Source organism: Mauremys reevesii, linkage group 2 (genome assembly GCF_016161935.1).
Source record: "Mauremys reevesii isolate NIE-2019 linkage group 2, ASM1616193v1, whole genome shotgun sequence".
In the NCBI taxonomy this organism is placed as follows: Eukaryota; Metazoa; Chordata; order Testudines; family Geoemydidae; genus Mauremys; species Mauremys reevesii.
In genome coordinates, this window is record NC_052624.1 from 29369292 (window position 1) to 29394997 (window position 25706).

The following is a 25706-nucleotide window of genomic DNA, read 5'->3' on the forward strand; positions in this document are numbered from 1 at the left end:
GTGAAGTGTTTTCATAGTAATTAGTGCAGCCTGGCTTCACAGATTAAATTGAAAAAACAATTCCACTCAAAATTGTAGAACTTTTAAAACTATTTTGAACTATTTCTAAAATAATTATTTTGTAAGTATACCACACTAATAGAACACATGACAACCTTACATGAATAGAAGTGTTAACTTAAAATATTCTGCATTCCAAAATATGGAAATAAATCAATATCATTCTCACCTTCTAAAATAGCCTTTGGATCTCTATGACTTGACGGTACTGGGCTTGCTCGTTTTTTCTTTTCCCTGTCAAAATGTACAGTATTTCAAAGACTAAATCTAGTTTTAAAGAGATAATATCAAGTAGTAAAGATCAAAAAATTGTACCCACCTCAAAATTGTTCCAATCTAATGAGGAGAGTCCCCCATATTCTAAGGCCTATATTCTACCCTTGTTGCAGTGGTGGAATTCCCAGTGAGACCACTGGGAGTCTTATGAGAATAGAAGACAACCTCAAAAGATTTTAATCTATCTATATTGCCAAGAAATACACAAATGTAACTGTTTTATTCCACATATTTTGTGCTATCTTAAAAGTAAGAAAACATTGGTATAACATTGAAATGCACATGCACAGTGATCTGCATTAAAATATTTTTAAAAGCAGGAAAATAAAAGTAATTTATAAATAAAATTGTATTCTTTACCTGCCTGTAAGCATTACTGTACATTGTACAGCTTCTTAAGCACCACTATTAATAAGGTTTCCATCCTAAATCCTCATCTTTATGGCTTAATAATTTAGTAACATTAAATGCAATTTATTGTACTTTTCATAAAGATCCCAACAGACTTTACAAAATGATATGTTCACACTATATAAATAGAACACTTCACCTGATATTGAAATCCAGCCTTTTCTGGGTGAAACACTAGCAGCATACACAAGCAACAGTGTTAGTGTAGGAAAAGAAGAACACCATATACAACTGAAGATGCAAGGGGTAACTACAATCTGTTCACTGTACCTGTACTCCCAAACTGCATTTTATTCAGGAGTCTGGAGTTAATGTCTTATTCTAGTGAAAATGTCATGCAGGAGCGCTGGAACAGGGAGCAACAGGGGCCATGTCCCCCCATTCCCGTCCCACTTTTTACCAGCCATAAGGGTGAGCAACGGGGGTGAGGGGATGGAGAAGAGCAGAGAAGAGCGAGTGGTGGATGGGGTCTTGGGCGGAAGAGGGGGCACAAGGATGGGGGCTCAGGGAAAAGGGGTGGCATGAGGGTGGGGCTTCAGTGGGAATGGGCAGAATGAGGGCAGGGACTCAAGGAGAAGGGGCAGTGAGGGGACAAGGCCTCAGGGGGGTGGTGTGACACAAGGCCACAGTTCAGGCACCTGTGCCCCCCACACACACACTTTTAAGGCGCTTCCTCCACTTCTTGTGTCATGTCATCAATCCTGGAGTAGATTCCCACCAGTGTTTCAGTACTGAACAGAGGAGAATTCCAGCCCACCCTGCAGTCTTCCTGTCTTGGGCCCTGAATTTGAGGCAGCAACCTGAGTTTGCTATCTAAACTCTGCCTTCCTAAAGCTATTTTCTCCTTCATGGTGGAACAGTCTCTACTTCTCTCACACACACATACACAGACACAGAGAGAGAGAGAGAGAAAGGAGCGCTAAACCTACAAATGGTCGAAAAGCATACAATCCTTTTCCTCTCCAGAGAAATGATAAAGTAAATCCTTTAAACAGAATACTACTGCAATGGCCACCATCTTAGCCAACACACCAGGAACTGAACCAGGGACATCCAGAGTTAAAAAAGCATAAGCTGTCATAGCTTGAGCTAAACAGACACACACACTATAGCTGGGGCTATAACAACTCCTATCCTTTACAGATCAACATGGAGGGGAACCTGTAAAACAGATAGAAAGAAACACACACACCAGTGGGTTACACTAACACAGTCATTGCCTTTTCTTCTACAGAGCAGAGGCAGTCTTTCAAATGTATGCTGAAGTGAGTAGTGTTACAGTTGTGAGGATCTGACCTTCTCCAGCCCAACCAAATCACTGACCTGTTAATTTATTCCCATCCCCTAATTGTTAGCCTGCACTTGCTCATATGCTCCAAGCTGGCTTTCTGAGAGGCAAACAGGCTTCAACTATTTTGTGGTTAACCCTTGCCCCTTGATTCCAGGCCTGATGTCCACGCCTTTGAAACCCAGGAACGCTCCAGCATCTCCTGGGTAGTATACCCCATCTCAGTATTTTTAACAGATACAAGTGGTCAGGACTCTAACTACTATATTTCACCTGAAAGACTGCACCTTTGAAGTGCTGTACCACAGCACACAACTGGTCATCTTAGTTGCACTTTTTAATTACAAATAGTCACTGATAGCCCATTACTTTAAAACAAATATTTACAGAACAGTTGAATAAAAAATTTACTTGAAACCAGTTTTTTCCATCCTTGACAGAGTATAAAGGAACTCCCCATTTTCCACCCTTGCCCCATCTTCAAAGGTTTCCATTCTGTTCACCAGAACTGGACTCCCCTTTGGAGGTATTCAGTGCCACTCCGCAGCTAGAAGAGTCAGTGTAGAGAAATTAAAAACATTTCACCTTCCTTGTGAAGAAGCAGTTGGATTTCACATATCTCCCAGCCTCAGATCAGAAATAATATCTTAATTTTTCCTTTTCAGAAGTAGGGCAACTTGCATATTGCTATGGGCGTTTTCTGGACCCACTTAAAAAAGATGGTTACTCACCTTTGTAACTGTTGTTCTTCGAGATGTGTTGCTCATATCCATTCCAATTAGGTGTGTGCGCGCCACGTGCACGTTCGTCGGAAGACTTTTACCCTAGCAACACTCGGTGGGTCGGCTGAGAGCCCCCTGGAGTGGCGCCGCTATGGTGCCGAATATATACCCCTGCCGACCCATCCGCCCCTCAGTTCCTTCTTGCCGGCTACTCCGACAGTGGGGAAGGAGGGCGGGTTTGGAATGGATATGAGCAACACATCTCGAAGAACAACAGTTACAAAGGTGAGTAACCGTCTTTTCTTCTTCGAGTGCTTGCTCATATCGATTCCAATTAGGTGATTCTCAAGCCTTACCTAGGTGGTGGGGTCGGAGTGAGATGTCGCGGAGTGTAAGACTGCTGAGCCAAAGGCAGCATCGTCTCTAGATTGCTGAACCAATGCGTAATGCAACGCAAAGGTGTGGATGGAAGACCAGGTAGCCACCCGACAAATTTCCTGGATGGGAACATGGGCCAGGAAGGCGACAGAGGAGGCTTGAGCCTGAGTAGAATGGGCAGTGAGATGTCCAGCGGGAACATGTGCCAAGTTATAGCACGCCCAGATACATGATGTCACCCAAGAAGAAATTCATTGGGAGGAGACCAGCATGCCCTTCATTCGGTCAGCGATGGCTACAAAGAGCTGAGGAGACCGCCGGAAGGGCTTGGTTCTCTCAATATAAAAGGCGAGAGCCCTACGGACATCCAAGGTGTGTAGTTGTTGTTCCCGACATGATGAGTGTGGTTTCGGGAAGAAAACCGGGAGGAAAACGTCTTGATTGACGTGGAATGCAGAAACCACTTTAGGGAGGAATGCCGGGTGTGGTCGGAGCTGTACCTTGTCCTTACGGAAGACTGTGTAAGGGGGATCTGCAGTGAAAGCATGAAGTTCCGAAACTCGTTTAGCCGATGTAATAGCGATGAGAAAGGCCGTCTTCCAGGAGAGGTACAGCAACGAGCAGGTAGCCAAAGGCTCAAAGGGGGGACCCATGAGCTTAGCCAACACCAGGTTTAGGTCCCAGGTAGGGGTCGGCCTCCTGACTTGAGGGTACAGTCGTTCCAAACCTCTAAGAAACCTGGAAACCATGTGGTGAGAGAAAACTGTACTGCCCGCCTCGCCCAGATGGAGGGCGGAAATGGCTGCAAGATGCACCCGTATAGATGAGACTGACAAGTTTTGCTCCTTAAGGGACCATAAGTAGTCCAGGATAGTGGGGATGGACACCTGACTTGGAAGGAATCCCCGCTGAGTGCACCAGCAGGAGAAGCGCTTCCACTTGGCGAGATATGTCGTTCGCATGGAAGGTTTTCTACTCTCCAATAGGACTTGTTGCACCGCATCCGAACAGCGCAACTCCGATTGGCTTAACCAGAGAGCAGCCATGCTGTCAGATGAAGGGACTGCAGGTCCGGGTGGTGAAGCTTGCCGAAGTCCTGGGATATGAGGTCTGGGTAGAGTGGCAAGGGGATCGGATCCGCCACTGAGAGGTCAAGCAACTGGGTGTACCAATGTTGCCTTGGCCACGCTGGAGCAATCAGGATTAGGTGAGCCCTGTCCCTGCGGAGCTTGAGGAGGACTCTGTGGACAAGCAGAAACGGAGGGAAGGCATAAAAGAGGTGCTCATTCCATGGGATCAGGAACGCATCCGAGAGGGAGCCCGGGGAGCGACCCTGCAGGGAGCAGAACAGCTGGCACTTCTGGTTCTGCCGGGAGGCGAAGAGGTCTATGAGGGGAAATCCCCACTTTTGGAAGACAGAATAGAGAACGTCTGGACAGATGGACCACTCATGAGTGAGGAAGGATCTGCTCAATTGGTCCGCCAAAGTGTTCCGGACTCCTGGGAGAAAGGATGCTACCAGGTCTATTGAGTGGGCTATGCAAAAGTCCCATAGTAGAATCGCCTCCCGACAAAGGGGGGAGGATCATGTTCCCCCCGCTTGTTTATATAATACATGGCCGTTGTGTTGTCTGTGAAAACCGAGACACAACGACCCTGCAACTGATTCTGGAACACCTGACACGCCAGGTGGACTGCTCTCAACTCCCGGACGTTTATGTGTAACGCCAACTCTTGAGAGGACCAGAGGACTTGAGTGCGAAGGCGCCCCAGATGAGTGCCCCATCCCAGGGATGATGCGTCCGTTGTCAAGGACACGGAGGGTTGTGGCGGATGGAATGGGAGGCCCGCACACACCAGGGACTGCGTCCTCCACCAGTTGAGGGAGGCTAGGATGTTCAATGGGATGGTAAGTATCATGTCCATGGCGTCCCTGCCTGGGCGGTATGTCGAGGCGAGCCAAGTTTGAAGGGGCCTCATGCGCAGTCTGGCATGCTTTGTTACGAATGTGCACGCTGCCAAGTGGCCAAGGAGGGCAGAGGCAAGTGCGAGCTGAGGTTGTCAGGAAGTCTCGGAGCATTTGTATGAGGGAGACAATTGCCTGAAATCGAGGCAAAGGCAAACTGGCTGTTGCGAGAGTGGAGTCTAGCATTGCCCTGATGAACTCTATTCTTTGCGTAGGCACTAGAGTGGATTTCTCTAGATTGATTAGCAGGCCTAGACGCATGAATAGGTTCTTGATGATGTGCACGTGCATGGTGACTTGTGCCTCCGAGGTCCCTCGAATCAGCCAGTCGTCGAGGTATGGGAAAACATGAATGCGACTACAGCCATGCACTTTGTAAACACCCGCGGGGCCGTGGAGAGGCCGAAGGGGAGGACTGTGAACTGAAAGTGCTGGCGGCCCACCAGAAACCGTAAATACCGTCTGTGCGGAGGGTAGATGGAAATGTGGAAATATGCGTCCTTCATGTCGAGAGCGGCGTACCAATCTCCGGGATCAAGGGAAGGGATGATGTCCCCAGGGATACCATGTGGAACTTGAACTTCCTCATGAACTTGTTCAGTCCTCGCAGGTCCAGGATAGGTCGAAGGCCCCCCTTCGCCTTGGGGATTAGGAAGTGTCGGGAATAAAAGCCCTTGCCCCTTGAGTGCTCCGGTACCTCCTCTATAGCTCCGATGGCACGGAGTTTGAGTACCTCTTGTAAGAGGAGTTGCTCGTGAGAGGGGTCCCTGAAGAGGGACGAGGAGGGGGGGTGGGAGGGCAGGGTTGAAATAAACTGCAGGTGGTATCCTGACTCCACCGTGCGAAGGACCCAACGATCTGAGGTGAGTTGGAACCATGCAGGGAGGAAGGAAGAAAGGCGGTTGCAAAACAAAAAGGGTGCATCCTCAAAAGTTTGGTTTGGGTCCCGCAGATGGTTTAGTGGAACCAGAATTGTTGCCCCCTTGAGGTCCAGACTGACGTCTACGATTAGGGCGACCTCGACGCCTAGCAAAGTCCTGCCTTGGACGGGGTGGGGGGTAAGGGCGCTGAGGCTGGGGGTGGAAGGACCGTCTCTGGGTCTGAGGGATATGCATTCCGAGTGAACGCATGATCACCTGGTTGTCCTTCAGACTCTGTAGCCTGGGGTCTGTCTTCTGTGAAAATAGGCCCTGACCATCAAATGGTAGGTCCTGGATTGTGTACTGAAGTTCAGGTGGTAGGCCCGACACCTGAAGCCATGAAATACGTCGTATCGCTATGCCAGAGGCGACTGTACGAGCTGCCGAATCTGCAGCGTCCAGGGAGGCCTGGAGTGAGGTATGCGCTACCTTTTTGCCTTCCTCCAACAATGCTGAGAACTCTTGTCTGGAGTCCTGAGGCAGCAGATCAGAAAACTTGTTTACTGACTGCCAGGTGTTATAATTATACCTGCTCAACAGGGCCTGCTGGTTCGCTACCCTTAGTTGGAAGCCCCCCGCGGAATAGACCTTTCGGCCTAATAGGTCCATGCGTCTAACCTCCTTAGATTTTGGGGCAGGGGCTTGTTGGCCATGGCGCCCCCTCTCATTAACAGATTGCACAACTAACGAAGAGGGAGGAGGGTGTATATACAAGTACTCATAGCCCTTGGAGGGCACCATGTATTTCCGTTCAACACCTCTGGCAGTCGGCTGGATGGATGCCGGAGATTGCCAGATAGTATCTGCTCTGGCCTGGATTGAATGAATAAAAGGGAGGGCCACCCGGGTGGGTGCCTCCACTGACAAAATATCTATGACAGGGTCTTTCACCTCCAGGACTTCCTCTACGGGCAAGTTGATGTTCTGTGCCACCCGCCGGAGGAGGTCCTGATGTGACCAAAGGTCAATGGGAGTGGTCCCGATGTGGATGTGCCCGCTACTGCCTCGTCTGGGGAAGAGGAGGAAGACAGCCCCAGAACGAGTAGGTCCGGAAGTGGCTCCTGGTCCTGGGCAACATCGGGGGCTGGGGAAGCGTGGACGTCCGGCGCGGGCGCTGAAGCATCCTCCGCACCAGCTGGTGGAGGCCAGCTAATCATTGCCTCTGGCACGCGGTGCTCCGCAACAACGGGACGCGGCGTCACAGCAGGTTCGCCTTGGGCCTGATGGTATGCCCAAGGCATCCAAAAGGGCCATTGTTGTGGTCCGTGGTCTGGGCCATGAGGTCTCTGGGTGACTCTGCTGTTATTGTCCAAGTCCCCATAGGAAGCAGAGTCTGCATGGGATGAGACCGATGCGTGTCGAGACGGCCATGGAGTAGCTGTGCTGGTATGGGGCGGGTCTCTGTAGACTGACGACCCGTGTGCCCCATGCAGTACCGGAGACCGATACCGGGAGTCGTACCGGTACCGGGACGGAGATTGAGACCTACTACCAGCACGGTGCCGGGAGGTCAACCGATGTCTTGAATCCCTGCATCCCGACCTGCTACGGGAGGCGCGGTGCCGGGATCGGTGCCGGGACCGGGAGCGGTGCCGGGAGTACCACGTCGGCGAACGGGATCGTGATCGGTGCCGCGAGTACAACCAGTGCCTAGATGGATATCGGTACCGGGACTGCGAACGGTGCTGGGATTGGGATCGATGACTGGACCTCGACCGTCTGCGGGATCTGGATCTGGAACAGCGATGCTCGACGGTGCCCTGCGAGGGAGACCTCATCATGGCTGGCTTGCATAATGATTGAGGAGCCCTCACCGGCGGTGCCGGGGGCTGAGGCGGCCCGGGGTCCATTAGGGCGATCAAGTCCCTCGCCGTTGAAAATGTCTCCAGCGTAGAGGGCACAGGAAGCTCAACCATGGCGTGAGCCGGGGATCTGACGGGCACCGGACTCGACGGCCCTTGCGAGGCCGGAATCGACGATGCAGCAGGTGTCGGTGCCGCGGCAGTTGAGGGTGCCGGGCAGTCCGACCTCGGTGCACGCTCAGACTGCGTCGCAGATGCGGGTGCCGCAGGAGCCTTGCGCTTCTTGCCACGTGGGGAGAGTGACCGGTGCTGGGTATGAGTAGGCTGCTGGCTAGGGGCCCTCGCGGTGCTGGTGCTCCCCGGTGCGGAGGAGGTACTCGTCCCCGGTGCCATGGCTGGTGCCGATGCAGGAGAAGTGAGAGCTGCCTCCATTAGGAGCTGCTTGAGGCGAATGTCCCGCTCCTTCTTTGTCCGGGGTTTAAATGCCTTGCAAATGTGGCACTTGTCCATGAGATGGGATTCACCCAGGCACCTGAGACAGGAGCTATGAGGGTCTCCTGTGGGCATCGGCCTATGACAGGTCGAGCACGGTTTAAACCCCGGTGAACTGGGCATGGGCCCGGTACCGGGTGAGGGAAAAGGGCTAATCCCCGATCCCTCTCAACTATTTACACTAACTACTACTAACAGTAATAAAAGTTAACTATAAATACAAAATACTGAACTATATAAACAATAAACAGGAAAAACGAGCGAAAAGCTAGGGAAGTGGAGGACAGCTAAGCCGCGCTCCACTATTCCAACGACCGACACGGGCGGTAAGAAGGAACTGAGGGGCGGATGGGTCGGCAGGGGTATATATTCGGCACCATAGCGGCGCCACTCCAGGGGGCGCCCAGCCGACCCACCGAGTGTTGCTAGGGTAAAAGTCTTCCGATGAACGTGCACGCGGCACGCGCACACCTAATTGGAATCAATATGAGCAAGCACTCGAAGAAGTCACATTTTTATATAATTTAATTTAAACTCTGTCACTCTTAAATCTTCAAATTATGATTCAATTTCTGCTTTGGAACATAAGGTCTAGGGTGATCAGACAGCAAGTGTGAAAAATCGGGACAGGGGTGGAGAGTTATAGGAGCCTATATAAGAAAAAGACCCCAAAATCAGGACTGTCCCTATAAAATCAGGACATCTGGTCACCCTAATAAGGTCAGAAGAACACTTAAATAGGCAATTTTCCCTATATTTATTTGTACATTATAGGTCAAAAGAACATTTTCAAATTCTCAATTTTCTTCTGTATTTCACTCTTCTTCTATATTTAATAATCCCAATACTAATTTACAGTTCTCTTACTGCTTGGCTGCAGGAATCTGGATGGACTTGGGCAGGTCTTGAACACGGCCTTTCAGTTCTTCAAGCTTTTGGATGCGTTGCACTAATTTAGCAATGTTATTTGTTATGTCTTTATCAGCCAAAGGTAGCTGCCAATCTGGAATAAGTTCATCTTCTCCTAGCTGAAATATCATTAGACAATGACATAGTCAATCTCGAAAGATCTATTTACAATACAGTGAGAAAAAAGCATCTGTTATAAAATATTTTTCTCCATAACCATAAGCAAGCATAAATCTTTAGAATGCTAGCATTTTACATGTCTCTGTTTATAGAACTTACATAGTGAGAAATAGTGTTGGTAGTTTGTTTGCTTTTTGCAACTGATTGTCAGTGGTCTGTTCACACACCACAGATGCTCAAAATGGATGGCTGACTCTGTATTCTGATTATTTTCAACAAAAAATATAATGAACTAGCCATGTCAGCTGAGTATTTTTAATATTATTGCACATCTTGTTATATATTATAGAACATACGAGGGAAGCAAGAACTATAAGGAGTTCAAAGTGCTAATGTACTTTAGAAATTTTCAAAAAGGTGTCTTGTGAAAAAGGATTCTAAAAGATTTTAATGTAAAATTATTCAAAATGTAATAAAACACTTTCTCTAACAAACTACATTACCAAGGATAGCCCTGAGCAATTGTTTTTGGTGGTGTGATTATTTGTTTGTTTTGCTGATTGTTTTTTAGGAGGAAAGTCACAATTTCTGACCATACCAGCAGAGTCTCAATCTTAACTATAATGTATTTATATATGAGAGCTAAGGAGGTGTTTGATTAAAACTCTCACTATATCCTAGTTCTTTCTTATCAAAATTAAGCCAAAACTAAAACCAACAATTTTTAGGTGTTAGATTTACCTCTTCCGTCTGCTGAACTATCTTTCCAAACCACTTTAAGAGAAAAATATAAAGATTATCAGCCATTGGCAATCAGAATTCTACTTCAAAATAAAAGCATGAAAATGACAAAATACTGTATGTCAAAACAAAATGCTTACCTTAAGCAAAGACTCTAATATCTAGAAAAACAAAAGTTAAGATCACTACATATTTTAAACAAACATACTATAATTAGAATTCAAGTATTATAAGTATGCCAAATATATGTTTCATATTGGTAGCCATGTTAGTCTGTATCAGCAAAAAGAACGATGAGTACTTGTGGCACCTTGGAGACTAACAAATTTATTTGAGCATGAGCTTTCGTGAGCTAAAGCCCACTTCATCAGATGCATGCAGTGGAAAATACAGTAGGAAGATTAGATAGATAGATAGATACACAGAGAACATGAAAAAATGGGTGTTGCCATACCAACTCTAATGTGACTAATCGATTAAAGTGGGCTGTAATCAGCAGGAGAAAAAAAACTTTTGTAGTGATAATCAGAATGGCCCATTTCAAACAGTTGACAAGAAGGTGTGAGCAACAGTAGGGGCGAAATTAGCATGGGGAAATAGTTTTTAGTTTGTGTAATGACTCAGCCACTCCCAGTCTTTATTCAAGCCTAATTTAATGGTGTCCATTTTGCAAATTAATTCCAGTTCTGAAGTTTCTTGTTGGAGTCTGCTTTTTAAGTTTTTTTTGTTGAATAATTGCGACTTTTAGATCTGTAATTGAGTGACCAGGGAGGTTGAAGTGTTCTCCAACTGGTTTTTTAATATTATAATTCTTGACATCTGATTTGTGTCCATTTATTCTTTTGCGTAGAGACTGTCCAGTTTGGCCAATGTACATGGCAGAGGGGCATTGCTGGCACATGATGGCATATATCACATTGGTGTATGTGCAGGTGAACAGCCTCTGATAGTGTGACTGATGTGATTAGGTCCTATGATGGTGTCCCCTGAATAGATATGTGGACAGAGTTGGCAATGAGCTTTGTTGCAAGGATAGGTTCCTGGGTTGGTGTTTTTGTTGTGTGGTGTGTGGTTGCTGGTGAGTATTTGCTTCAGGTTGGGGGGCTGTCTGTAAGCGAGGATTGGCCTGTCTCCCAAGATCTGTGAGAGTGAGGGATCGTCCTTCAGGATAGGTTTTAGATGTTTGATGATGCACTGGAGAGGTTTTAGTTGGGGACTGAAGGTGACAGCTAGTGGTGTTCTGTTACTTTCTTTGTTGGGCCTGTCCTGGAGTAGGTGACTTCTGGGTACTCTTCTGGCCCTGTCAATCTGTTTCTTCACTGCAGCAGGTAGGTATTGTAGTTGTAAGAACGCTTGATAGAGATCTTATAGGTGTTTGTCTCTGTCTGAGGGGTTGGAGCAAATGCGGTTGTATCTTAGAGCTTGGCTGTAGACAATGGATCATGTGGTGTGGTCTGGATGAAAGCTAGAGGCATGTAGGTAAGTATAGCGTCAGTAGGTTTCTGGTATAAAGTGATGTTCATGTGACCATCGCTTATTAGCACTGTAGTGTCCAGGAAGTGGATCTCTGTGGAGTACTGCAAAAAGGAGTCTGGAGATCATAGTGGATCACAATGTAAATATGAGTGAACAATGTAACACAGTTGCAAAAAACAAAAAAAAATTAAGCAAACATCATTCTGGGATGTATTAGCAGGAGTGCTGTAAGCAAGACATGAAAAATAATTATTTCGATCTACTCCACACTGATTAGGCCTCAACTGGAGTATTGTGTCCAGTTCTGAGCACCACATTTCAAGAAAGATGTGGACAAATTGGAGAAAGGCCAGAGAAGAGCAACAAAAATTATTAAAAGTCTAAAAAACCTGACCTATGAAGGAAGATTGAAAAATTGGGTTTGTTTAGTCTTGAGAAAAGAAGAATGAGAGGGGACGAGGTAACAGTTTTCAATTACATAAGATTGTTACAAGGAGGAGGGAGAAAAATGTTTCTCCTTAATCTCTGTGGACAGGACAAGAAGCAATAGGCTTAAATTGCAGCAAGGGCAGTTTAGGTTGGACATTAGGAAAAACTTCCTGTCAGGGTGATTAAGCACTTGAATAAATTGACTAGGGAGGTTGTGGAATCTCCATCATTGGAGATTTTTAAGAGCAGTTATACAAACATCTGTCAGGAATTGTCTAGATAATACTTAGAGTCACCATGAGTGCAGGGGACTGGACTAGATGACCTCTCAAGGTCCCTTCCAGTCCTACGATTCTATGATTCTATGGCAGGGGTAGGCAACCTATGGCACGCATGCCAAAGATGGCACACAAGCTGATTTTCAGTGGCACTCACACTGCCTGGGTCCTGACCACCAGTCCAGAGGACTCTGCATTTTAATTTAATTTTAAATGAAGCTTCTTAAACATTTTAAAAATCTTATTTACTTTACATACAACAATAGTTTAGTTATATATTATAGACTTATAGAAAGAGACCTTCTAAAAATGCTAAAATGTATTACTGGCACGCGAAACCTTAAATTAGAGTGAATAAATGAAGCCTTGGCACACCACTTCTGAAAGATTGCCGACCTCTGTTCTATGGTAACCGCAGATGCTATTCTAACTGCTGAGCCTGCTGCATCCAGCCTAATCTGCAGAGATGTTTTCACAACTAGTCTTCCCTCACTGACCAGGAAAGAGTACTTCTGCCTTGTGTTCTTCAGAAGCAGTTCTTTGAATTTCTCCATGGAGCTCCATAAATTAAGACTGTACTGCCTCAGCAGAGCCTGCTGGTTAGCAATTCGAAGTTGCAAACCCCCAGTTGAATTAATCTTCCTGCCTAATAAGTCCAGTCTCTTTGCATCCTTTGTATTTGGGGTGGAAGCCTGATACCCTTATCACTCTCTCTCATTAGCCACTGTCACAACTAAAAACTCTGGAGGTGGGTGAGTGTAAAGGTACTCAAAACCTCGGGAGGGCGCATAGTATTTTCACTCTGCCCTCTTCAAGGTGGGTGGCAATGAAGATGGGATCTGATGTAGAACCTTTATGGGCTCTACATTACCTCATTAATTGGCAGAGCTACCCTGGAGGGACCTACAATTGACAAAATGTCAATCAGACGTGTGAGGACTCCCTGACCTCTTCAACCTGTATTCCCAAATCTGCAGCCACTCTCTTTAACAACTCTTAATAGGCTTTAAAATCATCAGGAGGGAGTGAAGTTGCCTCCGAAGAAACTGCTTCTTCTAGAGAGGAAAAAGTCAAGACTGGAGGTGGTTGAATCTCTTCCACAGGCTGTTTCTTTGCCTATAGGACCTCTTCCTGATGTTCAGTACTGGCTCTGGTACTGGACTCTGGAGCAGCTCGGTGAGCAGACTCCCCCAGTCTAGACAAGGGCACTGAGTATGCATTGTGAGGGGAAGATCCGGAACCTGGGGGTACCCCCGCCCCCCCAAGAAAGGCTATGACACAGTGCCAGAACTCAGTGAACTGGCCATGTTGCCATGGGAGCTCCCATAGTGGGATCCTGATAGTGGCCAGGAAGAAAGCATCTGTGAGGAGACTGGTGGGTCCTGCTTCAGCCTTGTGATACATAAGATCCCACCTCTGAGTCCAACTAAAAAGATTCCCCTTCCTCTGATGATAGAGGGGCTGATCCAGTTGGGGCCAGGGACTGGTGCCAAGAGCATCTGATGGGTGGTATGTCACCATCATTACATTCTCCTTGGATTGTACCAAAGGCTGGGATGACTGGGAAGTAGGCAACTGTGGTACCGCAGGTTGAATGGTTGGAGCTGGTACCAGATGGGGCAATGGTGCAGAGGGAATCCTACTGCTGTACTGATGGAGACATTGGCACTGAGAGGCAGAGCAAATTTCTTACCGCTGCAAATGCCTCCAGGGTAGTTGACACCAAAATGGTATCTTGTTACTCTGCTGAATAAGTTATAATAATTGGAGATATACCAATCTCCTAGAACTGGATGGGACCTTGAAAGGTCATTGAGTCCAGCCCCCTGCCTTCACTAGCAGGACCAATTTTTTTGTCTCAGATCCCTAAGTAGCCTCCTCAAGGATTGAACTCACAACCCTAGGTTTAGCAGGCCAATGCTCAAACCACTGAGCTATCCCTCCTCCAGAAGTTGACAGTGCCACTTCTAGCACCAGGCTCAATGATGCCCTTTTCAGTGCCAGAGCCAATTGAGCTAGCTGAGGCGCTGATTGGGAAGAGGAGTGCTTAGGTTTCATATGCACTCTACTCAACTCCTTCTCACTCCTCTTACCAGACTTGGAGGGTGGAGATCTTCCAGGCCAAAACCTCCTTGGAAGTCTTATATTTCTTCCTCAGCACAAGTGAGGGAGATCAGTTCCGGACTCCTATAATGCTGGAGGCATGTTTCTCACTGAAGCCCCAATATGTAGCACCAAGTCAGACCGGGATGAGTCTGACAGTAGCCTGAGTGCCACCTCCATCAGCAGGAATTTCATCCTAGCCTCCTGATCCTTCTTCATTGTAAGCTTGAATTCCCCACAAATCCAGCACTGGTCTTTTACATGTGCTTCACCCAGGCACTTCAGGCAACTAGTGTGTGGGTCACTCACCAGCATAGTCCTTGAGCTTAAAAACACATGTGTGGAAACTCAGCAACTGAAGCATACCTTGGTGCCATCAGCAGAACCCCAAAACAGTGAAAAACAAGTTAATTTTTTTCAAAATACAACTAAAACTTACTAACTATATTATATACAATATTATATACAAAGCTGAGAGAAAAGCTCTTTTGGTATGAACAGGGGTTCCAATGACAGCTATTGGTGGTAAGAAGGAACTGAGGGAGACTAGGAGTGGCTCTGCTCTTTATACCTGCACACAGTGGCACATAGCAGGAGAGGGAACTTGAGCCACCCGCTGGGCAAAAAAAATTGGTGGCCATGTACTAGGCACACAGACACCATGAGTGGTATACACATCTTTAAGAACTACGACCAGTTAAGTCATTTAGTGGCTACTTTGTGTTGCTGGAGTAGTGCAGGCAGCTGGTGAACCTGACCCACAGTCTTTAGGAACAAATGATGATAATTAAAGGATGCCTCCATCAATCTTCTTGTTTTCCGGTGATATAAGTAAACAGTAACAGCACCTTCAGAAAACTCTACACTCTAGCGTCAGTGAAGACTGAGATGGATGAAATACTGAGACAGCCATCAAGTGCACTCTAAAAGCTTGCAAGAGCTAATCTCAAATTCTTCAATAAAGAGGATAGCCTAGAATATAAGGACATAATAAGGAAGCATTAACAGAGAGGGGGACTGAATTTCTCAAAAGCCAAGAATCTTTTCCATTTGAAGATATAAATTATCTTTAATTAAAGCTTTGCAAGAATTGAAGAACATCTACTGTACTTCAGTGTTCAGCATTCGGTAGTAAGGTTCCACAATCCATACTGCTAGGTGAAGAGATTCCAGGTCTGAATGGAGAATGACTCCACTCTTGAGATAGAAGACCAGGAACTACGGACAGGAGAGTACCAATACTGATGCGTCCAGATACCAGCAACCTGATCACTATATCTTCCTGATTACATGAGCAAGAAGAGATAGCCGATGAAAAGTATAGAACAAAAATCTTGATTCCAGAATTCTAAGATTTGTTTCATAAGTGTCAGACTCTGACCTAGTGTTAGAGTGGACTTTTCCCAATTTAGCCACAACCCCATGGTTCAAAAGAGGGTACAGTTAAATTGAAAAGATATATGAACCCTTTGAGTTGACTGAACTCTAACAATCTAATCCTCCAGCTAGCATAGTCACATACATATAGTAAAGATGTTACACCTAGACATGCCAAGCAGATGGAGCTTCCAAGGACTGAGAAGCATCTGGGAAGTAGTCAAAGAAAAATCAAATGGGTGCACCCTGTACTAGTAAAGGAAAGTTACTCACTGTAATTCTGATTTAACAGGATTCCACTCCTGCTCCTGATTTCCTTTGTGTCAGACTGATGGAACTCCCTTGCAGGAATTTTGGTCACTTGCAGAAGCAGTAACAGGATAAGTAAGGCTCCTGATTATTCACTACATGACACCCAAGCAGTTAGTCAAACTTTAGGGACCCAGGGATGCTCCAGTTAGAAGTAGAAATTGATGGTGTCTGGTATTTTCTTTGATTACAGTCTTTTTTATTTACACAGAATGTGGGAGGAACCAAGAACACAAGGAGCAGTTTCTTAGCTTACAGCCACAAGCTTCATTAGCCAACAGACTGAAAAGTTCTCTCTAGCTTTTTCCAGGGACACATTGTGCTCGTTGCTGCCTGTCTTTCTTGCTTTTTTTGCCTCTCCTCAGTTCTGTCTGTCCTCAGTTTCTCTGTATTCTGTCTTCCCTCAGACTAGAGTCCTGCAAATCTGCAGTAGGCCCTGGGTTTGGATGATGATCAGAGGCCAGATTCTCAGTCTGAAAAGATCAGCTTGTGTCACCTACAATGGAGTTGAGAACCATACCTGTTCTGGGTCAGTCTGAGGCTATTATGATCACTGAACCCTTGTCTCTCCTAACCTTTGCAATCAAAGTGATATGTGGGAAAGCATATTGGAACCTCCCTCCTCAGAGGCTGAAGAATGTGCTAATGTGATATTTTCCAAGTGCTGTGGGCAAAAAAAAAACCAGAGGTTTCTCTTTCAGGTGAGCGATAAAGAGATCCCCTTCTATCGTCCCGCACTGGAGGAAAATCTTAACTGCCACTCCCTGATTCACATATAGAGAACCCTGCCTTGAGTGACTCCTATCCCAGTCAGCAGTTGGTGTGCAGACCTGTAGCACACATTTAACATCATCTGACACATGCCATTGAAAATCTGATTACTTTTAAGATCAAACTGTTCTCTCAGCTAAGCAACAGGCCCCACGGACCCAGGGACCAAAAGCTAAGAAGGTATTACCAGTGATTCATAGAATCGATTGAAGGAATTAACAGGACCAAAACCAGCACCACTTATGAACTGTTTGATGTTCAGACCTGGTGAAAAATTCACACCCTGGACCAACATAGGTAGCTGACCTAACCCCCGATGTAAATAGAGCTGCATCAATGGAAGAATTCTTCCATCAACCTAGCTACCGCCTCTCAAGGATGTGGATTACCTACGCCAATGGGAGAACTAATCCCGTCAGCATAAGTAGTGTCTGCACTGAAGTGCTACAGAGGCACAGCCGCAGCCACTGTAGTGTTTTAAGTGTAGACATATCCTCACAGACTCTGTACTAGAATCAAGGCAGGATAGGAGAGGAGGGAGGAGACAACATCCAAATATGGACTATGCAATGGCACAGACCAGATATAGTCAAACAATCAACCCCTAACTACCAACGAGAAGATTTTAAACATACAATTAACTAAAACATTGATGTAAAGAAAGATGGCTTCTGAGCTTAAAGCCTATGGCAGCAAAAAGGGAATGGAGCCACAGGTTCTTATATATTCCAAAGCAATAACTGCTTTCTAAATAGTTCCAAAACTGCAGATTGAGAATTGTGCAGACCTCCCGAATGCATACCTAGAGAGACAATTCTCAAAAGAAAATCCAATCAAAATTTTTAAAAGTTTAAAAAATAAATCCATTCACTTTCTTTTCAAAGCTTAACACTACATACTTGTTTTTCTTCCTCAGATGCTGTTTCTAGTTGTGTTGTAGCTGATGAAAAACATAGCAGGAATGTAGTCATATCCTCAAGACTTTCCTTTTAAAGAGATAAGAAAAATATTTTGTACACAATCCATCCATATTCTGCTGAAACTCTGTATACTCTGACACTTTGTTTTAAGGAACCCTTAAAGTATGAAAAAATATTGACTTAGATTAAATGAACCAATTAAATTCTAGTTTAATCATGGAGGTGTTTGTAAAGTCATTTTATTTTCATTTTAGGCTGTGTTTAGATTATTAAAATGGAAATATTTGAACCCTAATTTATTTTTCTCCATTACAGTATTTTATTTCACTGCACAAGTTGAATAAGGGTAAACAGAGTAGTTAATTTCACATTTTGCTTACTGACAGTTTCACTTCCTGATTCTCATGAACTACCATAATGTTGTGTTTGAGTTTTCAAAACTGTAGGGAACTCTTTAAGTTAAAGAACACTGTTCAATTTTTTTTTTAATTATAAGAACATTTAAAGTCCCACTATGGTTTTATTTTTTAAGCAAAACTGGTTTGGGGGTGTAACTTATTTGATAGTAATATCCCTTTAAGCTAAAAAAAAAATTCAAATTTAAATAGACATTCCCTTACTGTTACACCTAGATATTGCAATTGATTCAAAGTAGTGTATAATCTTACATATGATGATAAATCAGTCTGATCTATCGGTGGTGGTGTTTTAAGCAAAGGATACTGGACATATGCATTAGGTTCAAATACCTATCCAGTGCAGGTTATTTAAAAAAAAATGAAAAAAAAAAGTGTCCCACTTCTTTAAAGCTGATACAATGAAAACATTTTCTTCAGCTATAATCTCTAAAAGTTTACCTCAGCCACTGTGTGGTTAAAGCCTTGTTTATATGCAAAAACTGTACTATTTTAACTATACTGATATAGTTAAAGCAGTATCACCCTGATAATGTGGACACAATTATATCCATATAAATGGTCTTATAGCAATATAATTAATCCTGTAGAGGAAGGGGGAATAAGCTTGTGGTGAAGTAGAGAAACTGCCGACCAGCACAGAAGGGGTTAAAGAAAGCCCTTAGGCCCAGGTATCCCCACCTCTTAATAACTGCAGCCAATGCCAGGACTGGAGCGGAGAGAAAAGGAGGGAGCCTGGCTCAGTTTGTGGCTGACTGGTGAAGAGGCAGAAGCTAGCTGCCTCCCTACCTCAGGGAAGAATCTCTAGTCTGTCTGCCAACGCAGCCACCGGCAACCAAACACCCATCTTCCTGGCCAAAAGAGTCAGAGAAAGAGGCCTAGGAACACCTGGTCTAAGAGGAACCTGGATGACCAAAGTGCAGAGACCTTGTGGGTGTTCCGACCCTGCCAAACTTACGACTGCAGCAGGTCCATGAGGAGGCACTACTAGAGAGAAGCCACCACAGGAACTTGGACTATAGGGGCCATGCCCCAAACTGAAGGGGCAACAGTAGGAAGTAGCCCAGAGCAGTGGATGTAGACTCCCCACTGGGAGTTCCCCTACTCAGGGGTTGACTTATACAGGGCCCTGGGCTGGAACACAGTGGAGTAGGAGGACCCAGGTTCCCCTAACCTTTGTCTTAAAAACTGAGGCCTTGTCTACACTACGCATTTATACCAAATTTAGCAGCGTTAAACCGATTTTACGCTGCACCCGTCCACACAACGAAGCCCTTTATATCGATATAAAGGGCTCTTAATACCGATATCTGTACTCCTCCCCAACTAGGGGAGTAGAGCTGAAATCGATATTGCCATGTCGGATTAGAGTTAGTGTGGCCGCAAATAGACGGTATTGGCCTCCGGGAGCTATCCCACAGTGCACCATTGTGACTGCTCTGGAAAGCCATCTGAACTCGGATGCACTGGCCAGATAGGCAGGAAAAGCCCCGCGAACTTTTGAATTTCATTTCCTGTTTGGCCAGCGTGGAGAGCTCATCAGCACAGGTGACCACGCAGAGCTCATCAGCACAGGTAACAATGCAGTCTCCTGAGAATCGAAAAAGAGCTCCAGCATGGACCGCACGGGAGGTACTGGATCTGATCGCTGTATGGGGAGAGGATTCCGTGCTAAGAGAACTCCGTTCCAAAAGACTAAATGAAAAAACATTTGAAAAAATTTCCAAGGCCATGATGCAGAGAGGCCACACCAGGGATTCAGTACAGTGCCGTGTGAAAGTTAAAGAGCTCAGACAAGCCTACCAGAAAACCAAAGAAGCAAACGGAAGGTCCGGGGCAGGGCTGAAAACATGCCGTTTCTACGCTGAGCTGCATGCAATTCTAGTGGGGTCCGCCATCACTACCCCACCTCTGACCGTGGATTCCAAGGTGGGGGTGGTAATCGCAGCCATGGCTGAGGATTCTGCAGATGGGGAAGATGAGGAGGAAGAGGAGGATGAGCTTGTAGAGAGCACACAGCACTCCGTTCTCCCCAACAGCCAGGAGCTTTTTCTCACCCTGACAGAATTGCCCTCCCAAGTAACTATCCCAGACAATGAAGCCATGGAAGGGACCTCTGGTGAGTGTACCTTGTAAATATAAGAATGGTTTAAAAGCAAGCGTTTTTTAATGATTACTTTGCCCTGAGGACTTGGGATGCATTCGCAGCCAGTACAGTTACTGGAAAAGTCTGTTAACATGTCTGGGGATGGAGCGGAAATCCTCCAGGGACATCTCCATGAAGCTCTCCTGGAGGTACTCCAAAAGCCTTTGCAGAAGGTTTCTGGGCAGCACTGCTTTATTCCATCCTCCATGGTAGGACACTTGACCACGCCATGCATGTAGCAAGTAATGTGGTATCATTGCATGACAAAGCCTAGCTGCGTATGGTCCCGGTGATTGCTGGCATTCAAGCAACATCCGTTCTTTATCTCACTGTGTTATCCTCAGGAGAGTGATATCGTTCATGGTAACCTGGTTGAAATTCAGGAATTTAAGTAAGGGGACAGAGATGGCCTTTCCTACTGGGCTGTTTGCCTGTTGCTTAAAAGAAATCCTTCCCTGCAGGTAGCCAAGCGCGGGGAAGGGGGGGGGGGCACGATTGGCGCTGAGCTTTTCCACGTTTGGCTAGCAGGGATCTTTCCTGCTACCAGCCACGTGGTTGGGGGGGGGTGAAAGGGAGGTGTTTAGCAGTGATCTTCCATGATACCAGCCACGGGGCGGTTTCTGCTGCTGCACGTTAACAGGAAAGAAGCAGCACTCAACGGGCTTTGCTTGCTATTTGGGAAAGGAGGGCGCTGGATAGATGAAAGCTGCAGAAGATGAAAGACAATGGCATACCATGGCCGCATGCAAGCCGAATTCTGCTGCCTGGACCTGCGTTTGTGATCGGTAACACCAAAGCCGCAGGCACTCAATATTAAGATCCAAAATGCGACCTTGTAGTGAAAACACATGTGCTATGTAAGGTGAATAGTGTTGTTCACCGTGAAAGAGTATGACCATTGTTCTCTAAAATGTATCTTTTTAAATACTTCTCTCCCTTTTTTCCCTCTCTCATGCAGCTGTAAATTTTTCAAGCCTTCCTACTCCATTCCGAAGGCTATCTCAGATAAAGCAGCGGAAAAAAAAAGACATGAGAAGAAATGTTTTTGGAAATCGTGGAAGTGACCCGCAATGAAAGAGCTCATCTGAATGAGTGGAAGGACGTGGTAGCAAAGTACAGGAAAGATGCCAGTGACCGTGAGGACAGGAGGGACCAACGTGAGGACAGGAGGGACGCTCGAGATGAGAGGAGAGATGCTCGAGATGAGAGGTGGCGGCAGGAAGATCAGCGGTGGCAGGATGCAATTCTGGGGCTGCTGCGTGATCAAACTGACATGCTCCGGCGTATGGTGGAGCTTCAGGAATGGCAGCAGGATCACAGAGTGCCGCTGCAGCCCCTGTATAACCACCTTCCCCCCTTACCATGTTCCTTAGCCTCCTCACCCGCCAGACAAGTAAGAACTCGTGGGAGTAGGCTCTGTGCACCCGCCCACTCCACCCCAGTGGACAGCCCAACCAAAAGGCTCTCATTATTTTGAAATTTTGAAATTTTTATAGTGGCCTTTTACTTCCCTACTATTCTCCTCCCAAACCCCATCCGGGCTACCTTGTCAGTTCTCTCCCTCTTTTTATAATTAAGTAATAAAGAATACATGATTTTTAAACGAGAGTGACTTTATTTCCTTAGAAAGCAAGCTCTGATCGAAGGGGGGGGTGGCTTACAGGGAATGAGTCAATCAAAGGGGGGGTTCATCAAGGAGAAAGAAACACAACAGTCAGACTGTACCCTGGCTAGTGATTAAACTGGTTTTCAAAGCTTCTCTAATGCACACCGCTTCCTGGTGTGCTCTTCTAATCGCCCTGGTGTCTGGCTGTGCGTAATCAGCGGCCAGGTGATTTGCCTCAGCCTCCCACCCCGCCATAAAGGTCTCCCCCTTACTCTCACAGAGATTGTGGAGCACACAGCAAGCAGTAATAACAATGGGAATATTGGTTTGGCTGAGGTCTGAGCGAGTCAGTAAAGTGCGCCAGCGACCCTTTAAACATCCAAATGCACATTCTACCACCATTCTGCACTTGCTCAGCCTGTAGTTGAACAGCTCCTGACTACTGTCCAGGCTGCCTGTGTATGGCTTCATGAGCCATGGCATCAAAGGGTAGGCTGGGTCCCCCAGGATAACTACAGGCATTTCAACATCCCCAACTGTTATTTTCTGGTCTGGGAAGTAATTCCCTTGCTGTAGCTGTTTAAACAGAGTAGTGTTCCTGAAGACGCGAGCGTCATGAACCCTTCCCGGCCATCCCACGTGGATGCATAACTATTTTGAACTAACTATAAAGCTTCAGATATTCCTCCCAGTGCTATCCCATATGGCATTGTTTCACATCTAGATGAGCCTGTCTGGTTATCTGTGTGCCTTCCACTGCTCCAGGGTCATCTTGATTAAATGTCACCCCCCAGCACACACCCAATTGCACCTCCTTTGTGATTCCAGCTTCTGACAAGTTCACATACCCTGAGCTCATTTTAGCAGCCATGTCCCATGTTTCAGCATGGTTCCATCTGGAGGTCCTGGACTTCCTTGCCTTCTGGGGAGCGACAGGTTTCCAGTTCCATATTATCAAGCATCACCAGAATGTTAAGATTTATGAGTGGCTATGCCAGTAAATGTACAAGAAGGAGTACTCCTGAGACACAGCTCAGGAGTGCCAAATCAAAGGAGCTCTAGCAGAATTACAAGAACATGAGAAAAAACAAGACCTCTTCCTCGTCACTTGGTAGAGGTGGAGCAGCCATAGAAATAAGCAGAGACTGTCGGTACCCAGTCAATCTCTGGAGAACGAGAGGTGATTGTTACCAAGAACGGGTCAGTGCCTAACAGGGGAGATTCAGGCATTTCTGTTACTGTTACCAAGTCCTGAGGAAATCAAAACTCTTGCGGTACCAGAACAGTGGACAGTACCAATGAAGCAAATTGGGCAGAGGTAATTGTGGCAAAAGACACCAATGGTACCAAAGGTCTCATACGCTCCAAAGAAAGACCAGTAGATGTCAGTCCTCTCTTTTGCAGAGCTGAAGTGCTGGGTACTGAGGTCCTAGTACATGCTCTGCTGGTACCAATTTAAAAGAGCTAGTCTTCTCTCTGCCACTCTGATCACCTGATGATACTGATCTTCCACAGCCATAACTCTTAGAGTCCTTAGGCTTGCTGGTGGTCAAGGTATTTGAGGAACCTGCAGCCTCATGGGTACTGAGTTGGAGGTTGGTAGGTGCCAAAGCTGTCTACCTGATCAGAGACCCTCCCTCTGAGGCTGCAGGGAAGGGGGTGCATATGGGCAGGCAGAACAGACACTGCTAAAATCTCCAATCTGAAGTGCATGAGCTGCAAGCTCACCTAGAGTGGAGCATGCATAAAGACACTAATCAAAGAATAATACTAGGTTGTCATCCTTTATGCGAGTCAGCACTAGAGGGAAATGAGACACAAACTTTGACAGTGGGTTTCATGGATATTTGCTAACAGCAGAAGAATGGTGAGACTTGGGTTCCATTCCAGGTTCTGTAGGGCAATGTGCTGTAATGGACACAAATGGCTTCTGACCCATCCCCAGCCCAGCCCTAAGAAACAATTACAGGGAAAGTCCGGCTTTGCCCCGTGTCCTTGTGTTACAGAATGATCAATAGGTCTGCGGGAATGGCACATGCACAGCCAAGTCACACGTAGAAGCTGCAAATGGATGCTCAGTTGCTCTGGGGGATAGTTTGTGCACAGTCCGTTCTGCACTAGGAGCAAATAGAAGCTGTGGATAGTTTAGCTGCTAACTCTAAATCTCTTTTGGGCATGTGTGAACTAAGATTGTTCAAAGATTTAGTCAAATTTTGATGGATTTTTATCGGAACATCAAAAGGCACATCCATGACACAAAGGTTACCCCCTGTCAAATTTCAGGTCCCTGTTTCAAAGCAGAAAAATCAGAATTTCTTAAAGAAAAGGTTGTCAGAAATTTTTTTTTTTAGTCATGAAACAGTATATTTTTTCCTAACCTCATTCTTAGAAATGACTCTCCATTTTAGCTGAAACTTTCAAAGGAAAAAAAATCAGCCTGAGGTAGACAGCTAAGATGGAAAATCTCAGTCCAAGGGTTAACATTTGGCAAAGATATATGCAACTGAAAACAGGTTCTTATAATGAGAAGTGTTGCGCAATGTACATAAACGATGGTGCTACCAGCCCTACCTATAACACTTACTTTTAAAATGGTGTAAGTGGATCCCCCCCTAGTGGGTTATACTGATTTAATTATGTCAATTTCTAAACTGAGGTAAAATAAACGGATGTAGTTAAACTGGAACTAAAACTATTTGTAGAGTACCCCTTACGTAGGGGCCAATCTTGCTAAATACTGGTTTTAATGGGAGTTGAAGGTGCTCAGAACTTCTCAGGATTTGAGCCCTGAGCCCTTAAATACTGAAACCTTTGGGACATGGAACTTAGTATTCTAACTACCTTGGTATTTATATGCCTATTACCGAGCAGCTATTTATGTTTGCAAATTTACAATACTAAATTATTTTTATTGATAAGAATATATTTTTTTTAATTTAAAATTAGTGTTGGTGCTGACATTTTAAGTGAAACTATTAAATCTAGCCAAGAGTCCTGTGGCACCTTATAGACTAACAGACGTATTGGAGCATGAGCTTTCGTGGGCGTGAGGTGTGAACACCAAGGGAGGAGAAACTGCTTTTGTAGTCGGCTAGCCATTCACAGTCTTTGTTTAATCCTGAACTGATGGTGTCAAATTTGCAGGTGAACTGAAGCTCAGCAGTTTCTCTTGGAAGTCTGGTCCTGAAGTTTTTTTGCTGCAGGATGGCTACCTTTAAATCTGCTATTGTGTGTCCAGGGAGATTGAAGTGTTCTCCTACAGGTTTTTGTTTATTGCCATTCCTAATATCTGATTTGTGTCCATTTATCCTTTTCCGTAGGGACTGTCTAGTTTGGCTGATGTACATAACAGAGGGGCATTGCTGGCATATGATGGCGTATATTACATTAGTGGATGTGCAGGTGAATGAACCGGTGATGGTGTGGCTGATCTGGTCAGGTCCTGTGATGGTATTGCTGGTGTCGATATGTGGGCAGAGTTGGCATCGAGGTTTGTTGCATGGATTGGTTCCTGAGCTAGAGTTACTATGGTGTGGTGTATAGTTACTGGTGAGAATATGCTTCAGGTTGGCGGGTTGTCTGTGGGCAAGGACTGGCCTGCCACCTAAGGTCTGTGAAAGTGAGGGATCATTGTCCAGGATGGGTTGTAGATCCCTGATGATGCGCTGGAGGGGTTTTAGCTGGAGAATATATGTGATGGCCAGTGGAGTTCTGTTGGTTTCTTTCCTGGGCTTGTCTTGCAGTAGGAGGCTTCTGGGTACACATCTGGCTCTGCTGATCTGTTTCCTTA

General features: G+C 45.8%; 1 protein-coding gene across 22 annotated transcripts in view; it reads right to left on the minus strand.

Moving 5' to 3' along the window:
• Window positions 1-25706, minus strand: part of CCDC7 (coiled-coil domain containing 7) — a 334724-nt gene that overhangs the window by 280961 nt on the left and 28057 nt on the right. For 21 of the 22 annotated variants that reach the window (XM_039527959.1, XM_039527957.1, XM_039527971.1 and 18 more), the window contains 5 exons: window positions 17728-17814; window positions 10226-10246; window positions 10086-10118; window positions 9183-9343; window positions 230-294 (listed from right to left, as the gene is read on the minus strand). In XM_039527959.1, the coding sequence (XP_039383893.1) occupies window positions 230-294; window positions 9183-9343; window positions 10086-10118; window positions 10226-10246; window positions 17728-17814 (367 nt within the window). Of the gene's footprint in view, window positions 1-229; window positions 295-9182; window positions 9386-10085; window positions 10119-10225; window positions 10247-17727; window positions 17815-25706 lie in introns of those variants that run through there. The other variant, XM_039527978.1, reaches the window with a different exon arrangement.